General features: G+C 48.6%; 1 protein-coding gene across 1 annotated transcript in view; it reads left to right on the top strand.

The window, feature by feature from the left end:
• Window positions 1-25,091, top strand: part of SLC7A10 (solute carrier family 7 member 10) — a 90,680-nt gene that overhangs the window by 22,200 nt on the left and 43,389 nt on the right. The window contains exon 2 of the mRNA XM_088451096.1: window positions 23,158-23,362. Coding sequence (XP_088307222.1) covers window positions 23,158-23,362 — 205 coding nt within the window. The remainder of the gene's footprint in view (window positions 1-23,157; window positions 23,363-25,091) is intronic.

Below are 25,091 nucleotides of genomic sequence, written 5' to 3'. Positions count from 1 at the left end.
AATGCCCCTATAGTAGTGCCCCCATATAATGCCCCTGTAGTGCCGCTTGTACAAAAAAAAACCACTTACCTTAATCCCCGCTCCTGCATCCGCCGCCGTCCTGTCCGCCCGGCTGCTCCTCGGAACTATGGGAGAGACGTCATGACATCTCTCCCATAGTCCGCATGGAGAGAGCCGGAAGCTGGAGTTCAGAAGAGAGTCTGGCTAACGTGGCGCTGCAGGGAAGGAGCCTGGCGCCCGCTGGTAATAACATCTCAGCTTATCTTATGCAGTGCCCCCAGTAATGTAGTACCCCGAGCTTGCAGTGCCCAGACGCCGCTGCCTGATTGACAGGCTATGGTCATTTGGGGGTGGAGTGTGGGCAACACCAGGCAGCATCCCAGCAAATGGGGGAGTGTCGGACCCGTTTTCTGGGTGTGCCGAAACCATCGGCCATCCTGAGTAACCCGAAGGTAGTCACACAGAGTGATCCAATCCTGCGTACTCCAACGCAGCAGCGAATCACAGAAGCCGGCAGGAAGGAGTCTATTTACACAAGATGCCTCCTGCGGCATTAGCAGATTATTGCACAGCCGTACAAAGTCGCAGCGGGTGTGCAATAGCGTGTAGCTCTGAATCAGCCCCTATATAGTCAAAGCATTCGTCTATTACTTTAGAATGTACATTAATGGTCCAGTTACTCCACGTACAGTTCCATATCTCTTTGAGGACCACTTGACATTAAATACAAGTTAGCATAGATAATGAGTAGGGTTGGCCATCAACCATTGATGGTTTAGCAACCATCGATGGCCTGAGGCCAAATGATGAGTGGTTTGTTTCACATTGAAAGGTCAGTCACCGATGGTACAATATCGATGTATGAGCCAGATGGGGAATAACAAACGCGTTATCTGCACAGGCGCGAGCGGCGACTACAAACATCGATGGCTTCTGCACATATGTTTCAAACTCATTCGTGGCCAATATTAGAAATGAGAGCTACCTAGCTTTACTAATTTCACCTTTGAACCCTCACTTGAGTAAATAAACTTTCCCCAGTCCACCTACATCCCCACCCCCCCACTCATTCTACAGTTCTTATTCCCTGCAACTTCCAACTTAACGATTGACAACGCTGGCATTAAAGTTTCCCAGTCTCCCCGGTTTGAGATACATTTGTGGATTTTCACTCCCTTTTGACACATCATTTCATAAATATATTACTGTGTGTTTATTATACTACATTATTATTATTTATTTATCAACAGTTTCTTATATAGCGCAGCATAAAAGACATACATAAGGGTAAGAGGGCCCTGCTTGCATGCTTACAATCTATAGGGAAATAGGTGTAGATACACAAGGATAGGTGCTACATATTGCAAATTGGTCCAGCCAGAATGCAGATGTTCTTGGTGGGCTGTATAATCCAATTACACTGGAAAGTTGGCCTAAGGTTAGGAGGATGTTAAATTGAAGACAGAGAAGATGTGATAGGTGTTTACTAACAGAGGGCCTGATTCAGACCCGCTCGCGAGCGCTCGCAAGTGGGTCGATGGTGCCCTAGTGCGCATGCGCACGACGGAGGCTGCTCCGTCGTGCGCGAGACCCGGCTAGCGACGGGGAAGCCGTCGCTCCGGGTCTCGCACCAAAGGGGGGGTGCTGTCGATGTTGATTGACAGCACGCCCCCTTTGGTGGGCGTGCCGGGGGCGTGGCTGCCGGACGGAGGCGTTCCCATGGGAACGCCTACCATCTGGATCCGGCCCCACTGACATCACTAGTGATGTCAGTGGGAGTGGCTCTGACAGCCAAAAGCACTCCTGGGCTTGCGGCAGCGAGACCCTACCGCAGGGTCTCGTCGCAAGCCCGATGGTCGCCATGGTCTTGACCATCGTGACCATCTTTTTGGCCGCTCGCATATGCTGTGGGTGGTCACCCACAGCTATGCGAGCGGCCAGGAGGCCGCTGCAAGTTTAGGTAGGAAGGCCCTGATTGCTGGTGGCATTGCATTGTCTGACTTCTACATGCAAACGACTCTTAGGCACAAGGAAGGCCATTTTGGCATCTTCGTACTGGCATCAAAGCTGCCGACAAGGCTTCTGGCGCAATCTTAAGCAGGCGCAGTGAACTCCGTGTTGCCAGATTGTGTACCTGCTGTCACTGTGTACCGTACATTTATGATATCCCTGGCCTAGAGTACCCGTTCTCCCCAGTGCCTATCTTTAACACTAACTTCATTGTGGGCAATTGCAATTTACAACCAAGCTTCAATTATATTAGAGCTGGAGCCCCTTCTGTGTTGGTGCATTACCACGGTTCTACGTGTATCACTGCAATACTCCTATAATCACCAACACAGGATGACGGTAGCAGAGGATCTGCAGAGATAAAAAGTATTTTTCATTTAAATAAGCATTTTTTTCAAAAGCAATAATGACGAATATTTGATATTATTTTATACTGCACAGGCACAGAAGACTGGCTGGAGAACCTGCGGGAGTTATACGACCTCTACCAGCCAGCACCGCACCAGCAAACTTATCCATAACTTGCGGTAATATAAAATCTTCTGTACCCATCGCATATTGATAAATAGACCTCCTATATCTGTGAATGCTAGTACATATATACTATTTTATAGCAGGGCCACAGCAGGGCGAAATTGCACGCAGTGCCGGCCGTGCCCCCTGAACATGTGACATTATGACTTCACAACAAGGGGACAGGGATGGCCATTGCTAGGTTAACCATCGATGATACCATAGGTGGTTGACATCGATGGTATGAAATCATTGTTGTCATCAGCGAACCATGGTTTCATCCAGCAATGGTCATTCCTGTTTTAATACTGGCTGGGCAGTAGGCCAATCAGGGAGTGGGGGCGAGGCTTTGTGGGCTGTGTCAGGAGACGGAGATAAGCTCAGTGTCTCAGCACAGAGGTAAAAAAAAAAACCCCAAAAAAACATTGCTTGGCTCTGTGCCATCGATGGCAAAACAATCGGACATCGTTGGTTAACCATCGATGTTTGATAACCATCAATGGTCATCCCTATGCCAGGACCAAGGAGAAACTAAGCACCTGGAGCAACCTAAGGATGCTCGGGATGACTCTGCGGTGGCTTGTTGCCAGGACCAGGGACAAGGTCAGCGTCCAAAGCATCCTAAAGGCACTGCGGGCACCATGCTGCGGGGGACCCAGGAGAAGCTGAACTCCTGGAGGTATTCTAGGCACCCTACATGCCAAATACAGGGTGCCATGGGGCAGCTACAGTGCCACCCCTTAGGCACTGCGCACTGGGCTGTGGAACCACTTACACCCCTCCTAGCTATTGTTCTATATTTGTGCTGGTTTCCTTTATCTAGGCAGTGTGTAGCAGCACAATTACTGGCAGGAATATTCATGAATGGGATCAGTAGCTCTTTTATTTTAATGTATGACAACAGAGAGCAATAGCGCACGTTAATAAAATGTAGCACATATTGAGATCTGTATAGCTATTGGAGCTTTTATTTGTAAATATTATTAGCTGCTCTTTTATATAAATCGGGGGGGGGGGTATTTATCATTATTTAAATATTCAATTGATATTTTCAGATTAGTGGGGGTTTTTAAGATGATTTTTTTTTTTCTAGAAAGTTACCAGCTACTTAAGACGTTTAAACATGTCATTTCATAATTGCTGCTAATTTGCCACCCACGCCAGAGGCCCACATGCCCCTTTCTGTGCAGACGTTAATGAGTTAACTCCCCGGTGATACGTCTCCCGGTCCTGGCTGACTTTCCCCTAACACAAGTGTGAATGTCTGGCTGTAATTCTGCATGCCAAGCAGGGAGCACTTCGGAAAAAAGGGACATAACTTCGCAAGGTGGTTGCCGTGGGGAAGTAGAAGGGACTGAACGTGGCAGGGGTGTTGGTTTGACCCCGTGCCACGAAGCTAAAAGGCTTTTGCTAGATAATAAAGAGGTTCTGCGCAGTACGAATGAGATTTCCTTCCAGCCAGGAACCTTAGAGCAGATTACACAATTCAGCAGCAATAGGAGATAGCCGGCCTTTGTTCCGTGTGCGGTGGAAACAGTTTGACAAATTCACGTCGTGCCTGTGTGTACAAGCTGGCCTTTCCGTGTAAGTCATTTGCATGGGAATGTTCTAGCAACAGAATGTGCCCGTTCTGGGGTCCCCCTCATCTGACAGGGTTTGCAGGCCCCTTGTGCCCAGTGCCGACTCATTAGACAACATCGCTGACACTTGATCAGAGTAAGTTGTGGAGTTTAAAGTGGGTTTTTTCTGCATGCAAAGCAGCCCCCGCCTGAATACAGACGTCCATTGTACAATGCGAGTCACACTTGAAGTGTGCATAGAAGCCTCACTGACACTGGCACTGCCACAGTGCCACTACAATCATGTTTTAAAGGGGCAGAGAGAACCCGGCATGGCTGAGGGGTCAACTAACCCGAGGTCATCAGTGGGTAGGAAAAAAAATGATCTAGAATCGTCTCTTCTGCCATCTGCGGATTACTGGTATGCAACTGAACATAGACTATCCATAGACACAAACGGTTTATATACTTAAGACACAATAGAGTTACCAGCATCGTGCGGTTAATGGCATTATGGTCGTATTAAGACTCTAAAACTAAATTCACACCGTCGCCCAGTTTTATTAATATGCTAATTAGAATGTATGTTCCTGGCATTTGCTGAGTACAGAGAGGACTTTGAGTAAATTGCTATGTAACATATCAGCCTATGTAGGCTCAGGCCTAAAGGCAGAACGGTTTTAGGGCACGCTTATGTTTTTAGATTTTTTTTACCTTGCGGTTTTTGCAAGACGTATATTTTTACAGTTCCAACGGCGGAAGAGGGAAGTTATGAAGGAATCGGTATGTAATGCCGCCGAATGTTTTCCCGGCGGATGCAATACCGAAGCCGGAAGCCCTAACAGTGGAGATCCTGACTAGGGCAGATAAGTACCCTAACCCTCCCTTAGTGATGCCTAACCCCAAGTCTCTCCTGTGGTGCCTAACCATAACCCCCCCTTCCGGCACCCTAAACCTAACCCTCCGGGAGGGGGTGCCTAACCCTAACCTCCCCCCCAGGGGTGCCTAACCCTAACCCACTCTTCCTCTAGCCTAACCCTGACCCTCCCCAGGGGGGTGCCTAACCCTTTCCCCCCCCCAGGGGGTGCCTAAAACTAACCCACCCCTCCCCCGGGGCTAATAGTTAACAGTCACCGCTTACCTTCGTTGATGCCAGTTGTCGGGATTTCGGCTTCTGGCCAAAGATAGGCATCGGGATGTAGACGCTTGTCTTTAGTTCCAGGTCGGACTTCCAGCGTTGGGATTCCGATGGCCGGCATTCCGGGCGTCGGTAAGTTAACCGCATCCCGTTAGGGGACAACAAATGTGAAGTGCGCAGTTAACAAAAGCTCATATGCACATGGAGTTTACAGTCTTTTGTGGTGTTTTACTTTAAGGTACATATAAATGCTTATGTAATAGCACCAAAAGGCCCAGAGTTATATATTAATTTAGCAGAATACACACCTGGGTACTTATCAAATGTTTAGATTCAAGGAATGAGACAAGTGTGGAGAGGCCGTGGTCATGCATTATTGAGTCATTTCCAGCCCTAACAATGCAGTGGACCATTCCCACCCCTTTCGGCTCACCTAATAGAACCATTTGAATACCATCCGCACCATTCACCGGAGATCTGCTGTGCAACCCCTCCCCCCAGGGGTAGATCTATGGGAGACAATGGAGGCGCCTGCCGCTGGGCTCCAGCTCTGAAGGGGCACCTCCTCCATTGTCCTCAACATATTCACCCCACTTAGGGCTGTAACTATGTACTTGGAGTGCACCGTCACGGCCGCCCAATACATGGCACCTCTTCCCGGCACCTGACAAGCCACCATACACTAGTAGAGAGCTCCATGTCAGACCATCAGCTGCCGCCTTCGTCTATCTATAGCCTGTCTGCATGCAAATTGCTACATTACAGTGTCAGTGACTGTGACGGGGGGGGGGGGGGGGGGCACCAAATTATAACTTGCCTCCGTGTGTCTGGGATGAACTTATGCCACTGCTCCCCCCCCCCATCTGATTGGTACAGGGGGGCCCAGGAACGCAGCACTCAAACTGGGACAGTCCTGCCCAAACCTGGGCAGTTGGGAGATGTGCACTTGGTACATACATTCAGTTACAGTGGAAGCCCAGGGTTCTAAGGACACAACAAAACAGGATGACTCAGTATAGCATACCGTCAGCGACTATACCTGTGTGTATGAGGTTGTAGAATGCATTACCTCCCAATACCTAGGGCAGCTATAAACTGAGCTGCAGGAAGATCTGTCGAACCCTGTTTCTAAGGGATTAGGGGAGGGGGGCTGGCCACAGCGTGTTGTGATCTCCCGGGGCCCTCCTTACATGCTGCACTACCTGCTAAAGAGACATGGTAACATCATCTAGGTGGTGTGGCTGAGTATCCTCAGTAGCCAGGGCCACCCAATAGGTCTGGTACTCTGGGCCTGATTCAGACCGGGCGCTCTGACAGAGCGCTCGCTCTGAATCAGGGCCGGGGTTTTTTATTTTTGGAGCGGCCATGACCACCCACAGTTATAGCGAGCGGCCATGATGATGGTCGCGATCGTCAAGACCATCGCGACCATCGGGCTTGCGACAAGACCCTTGTGGTAGGGTCTCGTTCATCGCAAGCCCCAGAGAGCTTTCGGCTCTAACAGAGCCGGAAGCTCTCCGCTGACATCACTTGTGGGCCGCCCCCACTGAATGTTAATTTCTTGCTTCTCTTTATTGAAGAATATAAACATTAAAAAAGAAACAAAGCTCCCAAAAAAATGATCCATTCTTATGGGGTTTACTGCTGGAATAAGCGTCGCCAACTTGTGGAGTTTTTCTGCAGCCTTTGTGACTGCTCCGCAAAGAATAAGGAGCCGTATTATCAACTAATTAGCTGACAGTGATGTCTACAGAAGAGGTGGCCTGAGCCAAGTCAATGCCGTGAAGCTGCCCCCACACCCCGGGAGGTCCCGGATGTGTGGCCAATACACAGCACATGTGCAGGGACTGTTTTGGTACAAGAGATCCGGTGGCGTAACCGGCTTTTCACACAAGGGTGGGTGCAGAGATGGAAAATTGGCGCCCCAGGCCCATCAGGCTATGATGTAATGAAGGTGCATCCCCAGTATAATGCCCAGGAGCCAGTTATGCAAATGTTCTCACAACTCACCACGTGCCCCTTATAATGCCCATCACCCCAACCAAACATGCATTTTACATGGCATCACACCTCCTCTGCCCACAAGCACTTACAATTACTGCAGCTACATCACAGTGGTTTATTATTATACATTTACCCAGGGGGAGCCGCACCTGTCCCTAAATGACGTTATTTTGGGGGGTGTGCCCGTATGGCACGCCTCCTGTTAACGACAGGCTGAGGGCGAGCCCAGCACTACGTCAGTAGCTGGGCTGCCCCCAGCTCTCTTCCGGCACTGAATGAATGCCGCGTGAATGCACAGGCAGTTGTCCATTGGAGGATGATAATGACCAGAGGCCAAAAATCCTAAGTATCAACATAGTTTTCTCTCAAAATGCTGCCATTTTTCTATTTTAATGTAGTTAGGGAGGCTTCGAGATGTTTTGGTTCCCAAACTTGATATATATGGGGAATGTGGCAAACCTCAGAAAATGTACATTTTCTGAGTTTTGACCTCATTTTACCCTTAGTACATCCCGCCACAAAGTTTGTATACACCTAATGACAGAAAGTGGCAGTATAGTGAGAGCAGCCCAATTGTGTGATTTATATAGCGCACATAGGGCCTGATTCAGACCCGCTCGCAAGCGGGTCGATGGTGCCCAAGTGCGCATGCGCATGACGGAGGGAGCACCGTCGGGCACATGCGCAAGACCAGAATAGCGTCGGTGATGTCAGTAGGGTTGCCCACAAACAGCAGGCGTTCACATGGGAACGCCTCCGTTTGTGAAGCCACCCCCGCCATGCCTACAAAATGGGGCGAGCTGTCGATCAACATCGATAGTCGCCCCTTTTGTAGTGAGCCATGGAGCGAGTGCTTTTTGCGCTCGCTCTGGGGCTCGCGCGTGCGCACTGGGCCACCATCAACCCGCTTGCGAGCGGGTCTGAATCAGGCCCACATTCCGCAGTGCTTTACAGGGAGCGCTTTAGTCATTCACATCAGTCCCTGCACCAGTGGAGCTTACACTCTATGGGCCTGATTCAGAGCCGCTCTTAAACGGCCACTCGTTCGCTCCGAGCGATGTTTGCCCAACTGCGCATGCGTACGGATCGTAATACGGATGCGCGAACCAGTCAGTGTGGCCGGAAATCATGTGCTCGCAAAATAGCGAATGCCTGCTATTTTGAGTGACAGAATGAGGCGTATGTGGGTGGTAACAGGGGAAGGTGCTTGAAAACGGGGAGTGGAAATCCGAACGCAGGCGTGCTTAAAGGTCAAAACGGGCGTTTTAAGGGTGTGCATAATTAATACAGCAGCGTCATTGACCACGTCACTGGGTTATTTTATAGCCAGAACTGCTCGCAAAATTGTGGTAGCAAAAACCAACCCCAAGAATAGCGAGCAGTTCAGATCCTGGTCGATGTACTCGATTAATCTAATAAATAGCGGACATGACGTAGGATGCGAGCGGCCAGGGGGCGTATTTTTTCAAAAAACGACCGCAAGTTTTGTTCGCTCGTTCAGACCTAGAGGCATGAACAGACCGCAAAGAGCGAACGGTTGATTTGAATAGCCACCCCTATGTTCTGGACGAGCGAGCGCTAATTGCGTCTGGCTCTGAATCAGGCCCTATATTCCCTATCACGTGTCACGCCTGAGGGTTGGTTTGGGTTGGAACAGGCATAGGAGGCTGAAGAGGAGATCTGAGAGGCGTGAAGGAACTTAGGGCCTGATTCAGAGCCAGACGCTATTTGCGGTCGTTCGTTCTGAAAAAAGGGGTGGCTATTCAAATGAACCGTTCGCTCTTTGCGGTCTATTCACGCCTCTATGTCCGAATGAGCGAACAAAACTTGCGGTCGTTTTTTTGGAAACTACGCCCCCTGGCCGCTCGCATCCTACGTCATGTCCGCTATTTATTAGATTAATCGAGTACATCGACCAGGGTATGAACTGCTCGCTATTCTTGTGGTTGGTTTTTCCTACTGCAGTCTTGCGAGAAGTTCTGACTATAAAATAACCCAGTGACGTGGTCAATGACGCTGCTGTATTAATTATGCACACCCATAAAACGCCCGTTTTGACCTTTAAGCACGCCTGCGTTCTGATCTCCACTCCCCGTTTTCAAGCACCCCTGTTACCACCCACATACGCCTCCTCCTGTCACTCAAAATAGCAGACATTCGCTATTTAGCGAACAAACGATTTTTGGCCGCACTGACTGGTTCGCGCATGCGTATTACGATCCGTACGCATGCGCAGTTGAGCAAACATCGCTTGGAACGAACGAGCGGCCGCTTACGAGCAGCTCTGAATCAGGCCCTTAGGTTTGAGCCAGGAGCTCCTCATGTATTTATGTGAGGAGATAGATATATGTCAGTGGACGATGGGTCCGAAGACGAGAACAGGAATAGAATGTCTCTATTGAACAGCAGGTAGAAATGGGACAGGACATAAAATACTGAAGGAATGGGCAGAATCAAATTGGTACCGATGCTGCTGAATTGAAAGTTGGATCGGTTTGAGACCGATGTTGATAAATTGAAGAACTTGATGGATTTGAATCCGATGTTGACGAATTGATGAAATTGATCGGTTTGGTACTGATGTTGAAGAATTGAAGAGCTTAATTGTTAGTAGTCCGATTTTGTTGAATTGATGAACTTGTACTGTTGGGACCGATGTTGATGAATTGAAGAACTTAATTGATATCCGATGTTTGAGGCATCAGATGAGACAGATAGTTGGAAGTATCGGCTGGAACCGATGGTGGCTGTAAGAACGAGTCTCAGTGGTAAAACCAGACTGGTGTGCACGATGGTAAAGGAGACTTGTTTACCAGATATAGGAACTGGATATAATGGACTGGGGTCCTGATTCAGCAAGGATCGCTATTCTGCTAATACGCACGCAAAGCAGTTGCTAATATCAGCAGTGATATGCAAATAATTACATTCGCATTGCGATCGCAGCCTGACATAAGGACGCCCACTTCCCCTTACTCACATCCATATACTTTGGCAACATAGCAAAATAATCGGTAACATCGGACCCATATGCACAGTTAATGGCAGGTCAGACCTCGCTCAGGAATAGCTTACTTCAGCGCAGGCTATGAGGCCGCAGGCTGCGTATGGTATTGCAGTGCCTAATTTATGCATGCCCCTGCAACGCGTTAAAACGCACTGGCATGTCTGCGTTCGACCGACCCCCCCTGTTATGACCCACAAACGGCACTTCCTGTCAATCACACTGCGATGGGTCTGCGTCGCACACTGTGATTCGTATCAGGCAGTGGCGTAACTATAAATTTTGCTCCCCCATGCCAAAAAAGTTTCAGGCGCCCCCCCCTCCCCCACCCAAAGATCAAACACACCCAAAGACATACGTTTAAGGTGTGTGGTTACATGATACAGCAACGTGCCTTACACATTATGACACATTAAGTAATGCCACTTATAACACAGTGTGCCACAATGGAATGCCCCTTACAACATATTATGCCACACCGGAGTGTCCCTTACAACACATTATGCCACACAGCAATGCCCCTTACACATCCCACACAATAATGCCACATATAACACATAATGACATACAGTAAAGCGCTTATAATAACAAATTTATGCCATGCTGTAATGCCCCTATTTCACATTATGCCACACTGTAATGCCACATACAACACATTATGCCACACAGTAATGCCCCTTACACATTATGCCACACAGTAATGCCCCTAATAGCACATTGTGCACACAGTAATCCCAAATACACATTATGCCAAACAGCAATGCCCATTACATCCCACCCTGACAGATCTACTTCACCAACCCTCCTGTCAGTCCGTCACCTCAGCTCAAGACAGGTTGCACAGTTTTTATGTCCGTGTAGAACCAGATTATTGGGAACATAGTTTATAACCTGTAAACTGTGTATCAAATTAGTGTCCCTTATACAGTGCCCCCTGTAGTTGTGCCCCAAAATGCAATGCCCCCTATACTAGTGCCCCTTATGCAATGTCCCCTGTAGTAGTGCCCATTATGCAATGCCCCCTGTAGTAGTGCCCTTTATGCAATGCCCCCTGTAGTAGTGCCCCTTATGCAATGCCCCCTGTAGTAGTGCCCCTTATGCAATGCCCCCTGTAGTAGTGCCCATTATGCAGGGCCCCTTGTAGTAGTGCCCATTATGCAGGGCCCCCTGTAGTAGTGCCCATTAAAGTAGTGCCCCCTGTAGTAGTGCCCATTATGCAGGGCCCCCTGTAGTGCCCCTTCTAGTAGTTAGCCCCCTGTAGTGCCCCTTCTAGTAGTTAGCCCCCTGTAGTTAGCCCCCTGTAGTTAGCCCCCTGTAGTTAGCCCCCTGTAGTTAGCCCCCTGTAGTTAGCCCCCTGTAGTTAGCCCCCTGTAGTTAGCCCCCTGTAGTTAGCCGCCTGTAGTTGCTCCCCCCCTCCGCGCGCACACAAACAAACACACACACACAAAAGAAAAAAAACACAAACACTTACCTTTATCCCCGCTCCAGTGCTGCTGCCGTCCATACCCCGGCGTCCGCTCCTCGGCACTATAGGAGTGATGTCATTACGTCACTCCCATAGTGCCCTGCGGGACCCGGAAGACGGAGGGAGCTCCGTCCGCTGGCTGCCGCCGGGGGTTTGAATAGGAGCCGGGCGCCCGCTGGTAACACCCTCAGCGGGTGCCCGGCAGATGGAGGGTGCAGGGGGTGCGACCGCACCCCCTGCACCCTCCGTAGTTACTACTACTGCCCCGTCGCCCCCAAGCTACCCAGCGCCTCCAAGCCACTGGGGGGGCTGCGGGGGCAGTAGTTACGCCACTGGTACCAGGGGCATATTTATAATGAGTGCAGGGTGTGCGGTGCAAATGGGTCCCCGGGTCCAGGGGGGGCCCGCACTGCACACCCTGTACCTATATACTCTAATACTTAGCTTTACGAGGTCCGCGTCGGGTGCCTCAGCTATGCACAAAACACCGGAAAATGGCCGCCGTGGCCATTTTCCCGGTGTTTTGCATATGCGCAGTAGGAAATCACCAGGAAAATGGCCGCCACGCCATTTCCCTGGTGTTCTGCACATGCACAGTAGACACCGGGCACAATCTAGTGCCCGTAGTCTACCACTGCTGTCAGTTCACTGACAGCAGCCGGGGAGAGATGAGGGGGCCCCGGACGGGGACTGGACATGGGCCCCCTCCTCTCTTGATATGTCGCTGATGCATACGCAGTGGGCATGCGCAGTGCAAAACAATCGGCCGATTGCATGCGTATTAGCAACTACGATCCTTGCTGAATCAGGCCCTGGGACCATTCAGATACAGAGTACACTGTCAGTGCGTCCGGCTCTGAATCAGGGCCAGAGTCCCGAATTGGGTCCTCTCGCTAAGTTTGGAACTCGGATCTACAAACCAGATGTTGCATATTTCGGATTGCATTTAAGTCCCTCCCTTGCGATTTCAGGTGCTCTGAGGTGGTCACAATTGACTGGAAATAAATTCTATTGATATTAATAATACTATAGGATCAAAAACAGGTCTACGTTACATGATTTCAGCTGTTTTTATAAATGTTTTAAGAAATCCAAAACACTTGAGGGTGTTTTTGCCAAAACGAAACAATGATTTAGAACCAAAACACAGGGATCTGCACTCATCTCTAGGGGAAACCCATTCAAACTCCACACAGATAGTGCCTTGGTCAGGAATGGGACTTATGACCTTGGGGCCTGATTCAGAGCCGCCCGTAAGCGGCCGCTCGTTCGCTCCGAGCGATGTTCGCACAACTGTGCATGCGTATGGGTCGTAATGCACATGCGCGAACCAGTCAGTGCGGTCGAAAATCGAGCGCTCGCAAAATAGTGAGTGCCTGCTAATTTGAGTGACAGGATGAGATGTTTGTGGGTGGTAACAGGGGAAGGTGCTTGAAAACGGGGAGTGGTGATCCGAACGCAGGCGTGCCAAACGGTCAAAACGGGCGTTTTAAGGGTGTGCATAATTATCAAAGCAGCGTCATCGGCCAAATCACTTGGTTGTCTCTTAGCCTGAACTGTTTGCATGATTGCGGTAGGAAAATCCAACCACAAGTACTGTGAGCAGGTCAGACGCCTTTTGATGTACTCAATTAATCTAATAAATAGCGGAGATGACGTATGATGCGAGCGGCCAGGGGGCGTCTTTACAAAATAGCGAGCAAATGTTTCGTTCGCTCGCTCAGACATAGATGCGTCAACAGACAGCAAAGAGCGAGCGCTCAATTTAAATATCCGGCCCCTTTTTCTGAACGAGCGAGTGCAAATAGCGTCCGGCTCTGAATCAGGCCCTTAGTGTTCTGAGGCAGTAATGTTAACCAGTAATGCCAACTATCCTAAAATTGCATGACCCTATATTTACATGATACAATAAATTTAACAAAGTGAGAATATTGTGTGAAACTTGATAGATGCAAAAGTCACATTTTCTATAGACAATACAATAAAATAGAAACACAAAATACAAATTCAATTAACATCTGATGTTTTCCCCTTTATAAAGCAAATCTGAATCTTCTGTCTTGCAGTCATGGAAATGTCAATACAGTAATGTAAATAGAAAGCCACAACTTCGTATAATACCACCAAAATGTTATTAATGTTTTATGTAATACCAGTTAGCGGTGTCAATATGCCATCAGCCAATCAGATGTGGCCAGCTGTTGATCCCTTACTAGTATGGCACCTCCATATTAGGCAGCACTGTACAGAGGGCCTGATTCAGAGCCGCTCGTAAGCGGCCGCTCGTTTGTTCCGAGCTATGTTTGCCCGACTGCGCATGCGTACGGATTTTAATACGCATGCGCGAACCAGTCAGTGCGGCCGAAAATCGTTTGTTCGCTAAATAGCGAATGCCTGCTATTTTGAGTGACAGGAGGAGGCGTATGTGGGTGGTAACAGGGGAAGGTGCTTGAAAACGGGGAGTGGAGATCCGAACGCAGGCGTGCTTAAAGGTCAAAACAGGCGTTTTATGGGTGTGCATAATTAATACAGCAGTGTCATTGACCACGTCACTGGGTTATTTTATAGTCAGAACTGCTCGCAAGATTGTGGTAGGAAAAACCAACCACAAGAATAGCGAGCAGTTCATACGCTGGTCGATGTACTCGATTAATCTAATAAATAGCGGACATGACGTAGGATGCGAGCGGCCAGGGGGCGTAGTTATCCAAAAAACGACTGCAAGTTTTGTTCGCTCGTTCAGACATGGAGGTGTCAACAGACCACAAAGAGCGAACGGTTCATTTGAATAGCCACCCCCTTTTCCCGAACGACCGTCCGCAAATAGCGTCCGGCTCTGAATCAGGCCCAGAGAACATTCAGTCTCTGCCCCACTGCAGTTTACAGTCTAAGGGGGTCATTCAGACCCACTCGCAAGCGGCAGTACGCTCGCAAGTGGGTCGATGTTCCCCACTGTGCATGCGCACGACTGTGCTGTCGCTCCGGGTCTCGCACCAAAGGGGGCGTGCTGTCGATGATGATTGACATCACGCCCCCTTTGGTGGGCGTGCCGGGGGCGTGGCGGCCAGACGGAGGCGTTCCCATGGGAACGCCTACCATCTGAAGCCGGCCCCACTGACATCACTAGTGATTTCAGTGGGAGTGATTTTGGCTCTGATAGAGCCAAAATCACTCCAGGGCTTGTGGCTGGGAAACCCTACCGCAGGGTTTCCGTCGCAAGTCCGATGGTCGCGATGGTCAAGACCATCGCGACCATCTTTTTGGACGCTCGTATATGCTGTGGGTGGTCACCCACAGCTATACGAGCGTCCAGGTGGACGCTCCATTTTAATGGAGGAGGGCCCTGATTCAGAGCGTCCGGCTCTGAATCAGGCCCTAAATTTCCTAAATTTCACTCACACTATAGGGTACATTTTTCGAATGAGCCAATAAATATAAAATAATGTTTTTGGAAAACACTGGGAGCACATACATATGCCAGAGAGATAGGGCTCTGGTTGGAACCCATAACCCCAGCGCTGTGACATGTCAGTCTAATGACAGTCAACTTAGTATGAGACAGCTGCAGTCTGATTTTCTGCCACACTTTCTATCATTACATAGCACGGGCTGTGGATCTCTTATTCTTTGTATTGCATGGAAGTCATTAGAATGCTCTTCATAATCTATGTCGTACAATAGAATGCTCTCTGTATGATATGGCAGACAATCAGATGCTCTCTGTATTTTGAATTGGTCTCAGTGACGTTGTCTGTATTGTATGGTTATCTCTAGGATGCTTTCTGTATTGTCTGGCAATCACAAAAATGCTCTATGTATGGTAGTCACTAGAATGTGTTGGTCACTAGAGTGCACTGTTTGGTTTTAACTGAAATGCACTCAGCATTATACAGTGGTCACTGGGATTCTCTCTGTATTGTAAGTTATGGGGATGCTCTCTATGTATAGCAGTCACTGAAATGCTCTGTGTGTTATATGGATGTCACTAGGACGCAGGTAATATTTTACACTCAGGTGCATTCATTATTGAAGATCACTAAGATACTGCCTGTATTGTACTGTGGTTACTAGGATGTTCTCTGTATTGTATGTTGCTCACTACTGTGCTCTAAGTTTTGGTCACAGCTAAGCAGAGGCAATGTGATTTATGTTTGTCTTTTACACTGCTAAGGAAAATGTATTTAATCCCAGTCTACTCTTCTGTTGGCCCCACATATAGTTGATTTGGCCAAGCCTACACAAGACCACTTTGAGAATGTTTTCCAGTGTTACGTTAAGTTCCCAATCTGCCCTTGGTCAGCATATACCGATGTGCTTTACAAATGGAAGCAAGTCATCAACAGCTCACAAGCTTTCAATCTAAAGCGAAATCGGAATCTGATACATAAGGATAAATTCGACATATTGCAAATTGGTCCAGCCAGGATGCAAAAGTTAAAGGTGGAATATATGATCCAGGGGGGGGGGGGGTGTATAAACCCTTTGAGAGAAATAAAGTGGATAGGTTGTCCATAGCAACCAATCAACCAGCTTTTTGTCATTTTATAAACTGTTCTAGATAAATGATAGCTTGAAGCTGATTAATTGCTATGAGCATTATCTGTCTCGAAGGTTTGATACATCTCCCCTCCAGTCACATAGTAATGTTGGTCTGGGGTCAGTGTTTTGTGTGAGTGTAAAAAGAGAACAAATGGAAGTTTTGTGTGAACTCTGTAGAGGAGTATGCTGGCTTCATGCTTAATACTACAGTATATTTGTTGATCATTATGCTTTGTCTAATGTGCAATGTAGTAAGGAATTATTGTACAGGAATTGATAGAAGATTGTGAATAAAGATTCCCAAAATGGTACAAAAAAAAATAAAATAAATATATATATTTAACTTTTAATAATTTGTTTAGTATATAGGGATACTGGACCTCATTCAGAGTCGGTTGTTGCGGCCGCACGGTCGTAAGGGAAAAGGGGCCGGATATGCAAATGATGCACTCGCAAGTTGCGTCCTTAAGATCGGATCGTTAGCTGGCCGACCAAGGGGAGGATGCGGCCGTAAGACAAAAAATACGCCCCCTTCTCGTACGCATTACACGTCATCTCCGGCCATATAAAGATTAATCGAGACCATCGGAACTGGTCGTAGAGCTTAAGGTTGACCATACCCTCTCTTAAGCACTACGATCAGGTCAGTGTACAAACCACCCATGTCACATGTGCCATGACACTACTTTGTTAATTATGCACTCCCAAAAAACGCCGTTCGCATAATTAGGCAAGCCTGCGTTCGGATCTCAACTCCCTCGTTTTCAAGCACCTTCCCCTATTACCACCCACAAATGCCTCATCCTGTCACTCAAACTACCGACCTGGCTGTGTTCAAGGAGAGAGAAATTTCTGATCGTAGCAGCTAGTTTGCGCACGAGCATTGCGAACTTTACGCATATGCAGTTTAGCGAACATCGGTGGCGTACGACCGTGCGGCCGCAACGACCGGCTCTGAATGAGGTCCACTGTGTGGATTTATACATTGGGAAGGTTGAATGTGCTGTGAAATTCTCATTTATATTAATTTAAGAACAAAGCTATAAAAAGTAAAAACAAAACAATTAGATTAAAAACCTGTTTTAACAGCTGTGGTCCTTGTAATATTTCAGCTGCGATCGCATTAGGGGCCTGATTCAGACCTGCTCGCTAGGCTGCGTTCGCTGCGCATAGAATTGCGGCAAGTGCTGTGATCGCATCCGATGGTACTCGATGTTACCGATGGTTGCATGCACTTCCTGGAGATGACGTGCATTAGTGGGCGTCTTAAGACAGGCTGGTGGGCATCTACATACACACCGCGATTGCACGCCAAGACATAGTGGGCATGCTAATGCCTGCCTTTGCCAGATTTGCATACGCTGGGTGCGTGCGAACACATCAAGCGAGTGGTTCTGAATGGAGCCCTAGATTCCATCTCTGCTTGTACCTAGGACACAGAATCTAAGGCTATCTAGTATAATTAGCATAGAAAAGGCCGTCAGCACCTGTAGAAGCAGCAGAGAAGTACAGGATGTTCTCAGAACATGGCAGTATGGATTTCAGAAGATACAATCCACAGATCTATTAACGGAGGAAGTTCTCTGACCCCGCCTAATGAAATGATGCGTGGGGATCAGTAATCCTAGTTCCCAGGCATTTTAACCCTTCCTCCAGAATTTTTTTTAAATAAGATGGTATTAACACAGGAGGGGCCTGCTTGCCTGAGAGAGGTAATTATACTATGGGTGCGGGGCCCCCCCTGGACCTAGTGGCCCGTCGTGTGCACCGAACGCCCTGCACCCATTATAAATGTGCCTATGGTTTCTGTAAATGCACTTTGCAAGGTACTGTGCGGACTCATTGTGGCACCATATAAAGGATAATAATCATCATAATTATAATAATACTTTATAATGTCCATTTGCAGTTATGAAACAACAGATGGATTAGAAATTACAATGCGGAGATAAGGGAACTAGTTCTATGGCAGAAACATTTCTAGTTAAACTTTTTTAAAGCAAATCATGATTTCAGGTGTTTTAAACTTTTTTAATTGGTGGGTGAATTAACAGAGCTGCTTTTTGGAAAGGGAATTGAGTGTTCATTCTAGCACCCTACACCTGTCACAATCCGTGCAGTTCCTCTTTCCTGCCTGGGGTGTCGCTCTCTGCTCTGGTGCTTCTAGCATACTCTGGTCTGTATCTCAGCAGTTTGTGGCATCAGCTGAGTGTGCTAGAAGCACCAGAGCAGACAGCGACACCCCAGGCAGGAAAGAGGAACTGCACGGGTTGGGACAGGCAGGGCTGTTGAGAGCCTGGCCGGGCCCAGGTAATGGAGGGAGTGTGGCCTAATTGCGGGCAGTGTGGCCACGCCCCCTTGGAAAAAAAAGGAAAAAATAATCACCTTTGCAGCCCCCCAACCCGGTGCTAAGCGAGGGGGGGGGCAGGGCGCAATTAGTGTGATCGCTCCCCCCCATAGCCATAGGAGACTGCTCGAGCAGTCTCACACAGCATCTCAACACAAGCTGTGTGCTGAGCTGCTGTGAGGTGGGGGCGGGGGGGGGGGGGGCGACGCGGGATGCAGGCCCCTGACGGGCCCCTCTATCAAGCCCGGGCCCGGGCAAACTGTACCCGCTCCCCCCCCCCTCTCGGCAGGTGCAGGGTGCAGGACAGGTGCAGGGTGCTAGGATGAATCAGGTGGATAGTAAGATTAGACTGGGAACTTTGGGCCCGATTCAGACCCGTTCGCTAGGCTGCGCTCGCACATAGCCTGCCAATGTTTGCAACCTTGTACATAGAGGCATCGCTAGAATGAGTGACAGGACGTGCCGTTTGTGGGTGGTGACGGGGTGGTCGATGGTAACGGGTGTGGTGGTGCGAACGCAGGCGTGTCTGCGTCTTAACGCTGTTTCAGGGGCATGCATAATTAAGACGCAGCTTCATAATACATGTCACATGGCTAAATTACTAACACTCGCAGTGCTTGCGGTAGAATATGGTCAGCCACAAGTGCTGCGTATAGGTCCGATGTTACCGATTGTTTAATACACTTCCTGGAGATGACGTATGTTACTAAGGGAAAGTGGGAGTCTTGTGTCAGGCTGGATTGCATGGCAAGACATAGTGGGCGTGCTAATGTCTTGCCGTGCGATCGCGGGATTTGCGTACTTTGGCAGCTGACGGCTGCGTGCAAACGCATCCTACGAATGGATGTGAATCAGGTCCACTGTTCCCAGAAGGTTTAAACAAAAAGGATCCTTTATCTCCAGGTACATGTTATCATTTATATTTAACATATGTGTTATTAGTAAGAGAAGATTAATTCAACAGTAACTGATTTCATATATAGTGTAATGTGATTTTATACAATGCATTATGTTGTTTTTATTATGGTGTAATGTGCACATTCCCATGCTCTGTAAAATAAACTATAATAGAATGATATTTGTTAAATAATCAATGTATGCCTATGGTTACCCTGACTTTATATATATCTGTGACAGTCAGTCATCTAACCAGAAACGGACCCGGAATAAATATTCTCCTTCTGGTGCGATCGCTTCACTTCCTTGTGCAGCTTTGATATAAAGGATTTAGGCCCTCATTCAGAGCCACTCGCTAGCGGCAGTACGCTCGTTCCGAGCGATGTTCGCACATCTGTCCATGCGTACGGTTTTTAGTACGCATGCGCAAACCAGTCAGTGCGGCCGAAAATCGTTGGTACGCAATATAGCGAGGGCCTGCTATTTTGAGTGACAGAATGAGGCGTATGTGGGTGGTAACAGGGGAAGGTGCTTGAAAACGGGGAGTGGAGATCCGAACGCAGGCGTGCTTAAAGGTCAAAACGGGCGTTTTAAGGGAGTGCATAATTAATACAGCAGCGTCATTGACCACGTCACTTGGTTTTTTTTAACTCAGAACTGCTCGCAAAATAGCGGTTGAAAACACCAACCACAAGAATAGCGAGCAGTTCATACGCTGTACGATGTACTCGATTAATCTAATAAATAGCGGACATGACGTATGGTGCGTGCGGCCAGGGGGCGTTTTTATCAAAAAAACGAGCGTATGTTTTGCTCGCTCGTTCAGACTTAGAGGTGTGAACAGACTGCAATTTGCGAACGGATCATTTGAATAGCCACCCCTTGTTTTTGAACGAACGACCACAAATAGCGAACGGCTCTGAATCAGGCCCTTAATTCCAGACTGATTTGAATTGATATAAGTTTTGTCCTTTATTAATTAGTATTTGTACCCGGAAGGTCACAGCTTCAAGATTATGTATTCAGTTGCCTGGGAACATGAAGCAGTTACTCCTTCTAGTATTTATCAACAGTTATTTATACAGCACCGAGATATGAGATAGCACTTTACAGAAAATATTTAATCAGTTGTCTCAGTCCCTGTCCCATAAAATATTGATACATCTCTCCCTAAGAATCAGAAGTGCGTTCATAGGGGGCGATGCAATTCTTTTATTGGGTGCTTTAACTAATGGACACTCACTTGTTGCTCCATTCAGGCGCCCGCGCCACATGTGTGGGCCTGACAGCACCGGGTTTAGCGCTGTAAAGTGCCTAAACCCGTCTAAGGTACTGCTTTCCATCTAAGGTACTGCTCTCCACCTAAGGTACTGCTCTCCGTCTAAGGTACTGCTCTCCGTCTAAGGTACTGCTCTCCGTCTAAGGTACTGCTCTCCGTCTAAGGTACTGCTCTCCGTCTAAGGTACTGCTCTCCATCTAAGGTACTGCTAAGGTACTGCTCTCCATCTAAGGTACTGCTCTCCATCTAAGGTACTGCTTTCCGTCTAAGGTACTGCTCTCCGTCTAAGGTACTGCTCTCCGTCTAAGGTACTGCTCTCCGTCTAAGGTACTGCTCTCCGTCTAAGGTACTGCTCTCCGTCTAAGGTACTGCTCTCCGTCTAAGGTACTGCTCTCCGTCTAAGGTACTGCTCTCCACCTAAGGTACTGCTAAGGTACTGCTCTCCATCTAAGGTACTGCTCTCCGTCTAAGGTACTGCTCTCCGTCTAAGGTACTGCTCTCCGTCTAAGGTACTGCTTTCCGTCTAAGGTACTGCTCTCCGTCTAAGGTACTGCTCTCCGTCTAAGGTACTGCTCTCCGTCTAAGGTACTGCTCTCCGTCTAAGGTACTGCTCTCCGTCTAAGGTACTGCTCTCCACCTAAGGTACTGCTAAGGTACTGCTCTCCATCTAAGGTACTGCTCTCCACCTAAGGTACTGCTCTCCATCTAAGGTACTGCTCTCCACCTAAGGTACTGCTTTCCGTCTAAGGTACTGCTCTCCATCTAAGGTACTGCTCTCCATCTAAGGTACTGCTCTCCACCTAAGGTACTGCTAAGGTACTGCTCTCCATCTAAGGTACTGCTCTCCGTCTAAGGTACTGCTCTCCGTCTAAGGTACTGCTCTCCGTCTAAGGTACTGCTCTCCGTCTAAGGTACTGCTAAGGTACTGCTCTCCGTCTAAGGTACTGCTCTCCGTCTAAGGTACTGCTCTCCGTCTAAGGTACTGCTCTCCGTCTAAGGTACTGCTCTCCGTCTAAGGTACTGCTCTCCGTCTAATGTACTGCTCTCCGTCTAAGGTACTGCTCTCCGTCTAAGGTACTGCTCTCCGTCTAAGGTACTGCTCTCCATCTAAGGTACTGCTCTCCACCTAAGGTACTGCTAAGGTACTGCTCTCCATCTAAGGTACTGCTCTCCACCTAAGGTACTGCTCTCCATCTAAGGTACTGCTCTCCACCTAAGGTACTGCTTTCCGTCTAAGGTACTGCTCTCCATCTAAGGTACTGCTCTCCATCTAAGGTACTGCTCTCCATCTAAGGTACTGCTCTCCATCTAAGGTACTGCTCTCCACCTAAGGTACTGCTCTCCACCTAAGGTACTGCTAAGGTACTGCTCTCCATCTAAGGTACTGCTCTCCGTCTAAGGTACTGCTCTCCGTCTAAGGTACTGCTCTCCGTCTAAGGTACTGCTCTCCGTCTAAGGTACTGCTCTCCGTCTAAGGTACTGCTCTCCGTCTAAGGTACTGCTCTCCGTCTAAGGTACTGCTTTGGGCACCCAAACTTCTAAAGTGCCACCTCCGGAGGCGGCGAGCAGAAATGTGTCTACCTGCATCTATGCGCACCCAGGAAATAGCAACAATTGAATTTCTCAGTCAGGTATCCATTAGCTAAGGAGGTCAATAAAAGAACTGAATCGCCTCCATAAATTCTATCAAGGGTGTTGGAACCTTTTGAGAAACTTTTTCCCCGACCTGAGGCCATGACGCTAGTGCACTGCGACTCACTCTGCTGGAAGACTTTGGGCCTGATGTCCGACATAGCGGAACAATTTTATGCCACTGCACATGCGCTAAAGCCGCACTGTGCGCGCTCAGCGATGGATTATAGACGGCGGACGCCTTGTGGATTTATTCACAAAGTGAGTGGCAGGTAGTCAGCGTTTGGGGGTGGTAACGGGGGTGGATACAAGACCAAAGTCAGGTCAAGACCGTTCTCCGAGCATGCATTGTGAGCCGCTGCGAATTCCTACGCAGATAGAGAGGCCATGGCGCCTTAGGTGCAGCGCTTCTGACACAGCATAGGATTGCTCAGATGTGCGACCAATGTTTCCTCTTTTATACGTAAGCGGCGGATGCGAGACCCTGTAGGTGGGCGTCTCTGTGCACAAGATGGACGCCGAGTCATTAGCATATTTTCGCTGCACATGGGATTGCAGTTGTGAATGCAGCTGCGTCCACCTTTGGACCAGGCCCTTTGTCTATTCTTTAGAACACTACACGATGCTCCGACGTCAGCTGCAATGCTGTGCAATGACAATTAACCGATCATACTGTAACTACTGTAAATAAAATGTTTATCAAATACTCACTGAATAAGAGTTAGGGAGTTGGAGAACACTGTACCCGAATGTCTGTGTCTCTGTTGCAGGTAATATTATAGGCTCCGGCATCTTCATTTCCCCGAAGGGCGTCCTGGAACACAGCGGGTCTGTGGGGTTGGCGCTAATTATCTGGGTTCTTGGTGGTGGCATCTCTGCCCTGGGGTCCATGTGCTACGCTGAACTTGGAGTCGCAATTCCTAAATCAGGAGGTGATTATTCATATGTCACTGAGATTTTTGGTGGGTTGACAGGGTAAGTACTAGATAAATGACAGTATTGTATATTATATCATTTTAATTTTTTTGCCTTCTTGATTACAAATGTGGATCAGATACTCATAGAAATATGGCAGTTGTGAAGGTAATACTCGAATCATGCCGAATAATCTGTGGGTTACGCACATTTTCATGTCAGTTTCTGGTGCTTTGTGATACATTGGTTATATTAGGACATATTTTATATTTACAGTATTTTTTATACAGTATACAGTTTGATAAGCAGATATAAACACACACACACACACACAGATATACATACTGACACACACACACTACACACACACACACACACACATATACATACTGACACACACACACACAGATATACATACTGACACACATCCAATGACAGCGCAATCATGTGATCAGTTTCCGTTGCACATTCAGACCCTGATTCAGAGCCGGACGATCTTTGTGAGCCCTCGCTCTGAATCAGGGCGGCCTGTTTTTTATTTTTTGGCCGGCCTCCAGGCTGCTCGCTAAGCTGTGGGTGACCACCCACCAGTGGTGTAACTAGGGTATTTGGAGCCCAGGGCAAATTTGAAAAGGGAGCCGCCCCCCCCCCTCCGATGTGCGCGGTCGTGGGCGTGGTCACTTAAAAATGGGGCGTGTCAACATGACACACCCCTTTATTTTCACACTGAACATTCCTATCCATATGCACCTTAGCCCCAGTAGTACCCTTATACAGTACCCCCAGTAGGGAGTTGTGGTCCCTCTTATGCAGGCCCATAGTAGTGCCCCTTATACAGTATCCCCAGTAGTGGTCCCCCCAAATGCAGTGCCCCATGTAGTGTTCCGCAGTCCCCACAATGCAGTGTGCCCAGTAGTGGTATCCCCTTATGCAGTGCCCTTTATATGGTCCCCCCAGTAGTAGTCCCCCCCCATGCAGTGCCCTTTATATAGTGCCCCCAGCAGTAGTCCCCCCCCATGCAGTTTTCCCAGTAGTGGTCCCCTTATACAGGCACCCAGTAGTGATCCCCCCTATCCAGTGCCCCCTGTAGTGGCCCTTCCTATTATTGCCCCCAGTAGTGGTCCCCCAACTGCAGTGCCTCTACTAGTAGGCCCCTTTTATAATGCCCCCAGTGGTAGTTCCCCCCCAAGTAGTAGTCCCCAGTAGAGGTTCCCCCTCCCGATTAAGTGCCCCCAGTAGTAGCCCCCCCCAGTAGAGGTCCTCCCAATAATGGTGCCCCCACCCCCAGTAGAGGTCCTCCCAGTAGTAGCCACCCCCCCTCCCCCGTTCTGCAGATAGGATAAAAAATTTTTTTATATGTGTATATATATAGAAAAACATACTTACCTGCTGCTCCTGTCCGCGCCACCGCTCCCGCCGCCGCCCGCCAGTCCTCCCGAGCTGGCGCGCTCAGCATTATGGGACAGACGTCATGACGTCAGTCCCATTACCCACTGCAGGAGCCGGATGGCAGTGGGTGCTGCAGCAGTCAATGAGAGTCTATCTGACTCTCATTAGCTGCTGTTTAACACACGCATCGCCGCCAGCACTGGCGGCGATGCGTGTGTTATGCACAGCCTGAGCCCGCCTCCTAGCGCTATTGGGCAAGCGCTCAGGGGTAGGGAACGGGCTCAGGTGTGCAGCACAGGACCGGCGCTGGAAGCCTAGCGCCGATCCAGTGTAAATGTGTAGCGCCGACCGCAATCACTACGGTCGGCGCTACACTTGTGGCTAACTAGGGCGGGCCGGA

This window comes from Taudactylus pleione, unplaced genomic scaffold (assembly GCF_031769625.1).
Source record: "Taudactylus pleione unplaced genomic scaffold, aTauple2 ptg000537l, whole genome shotgun sequence".
NCBI lineage: Eukaryota > Metazoa > Chordata > Amphibia > Anura > Myobatrachidae > Taudactylus > Taudactylus pleione.
Note: the sequence above shows the minus strand (reverse complement) of the source record. Positions and strands in the feature narration are given on the sequence as shown.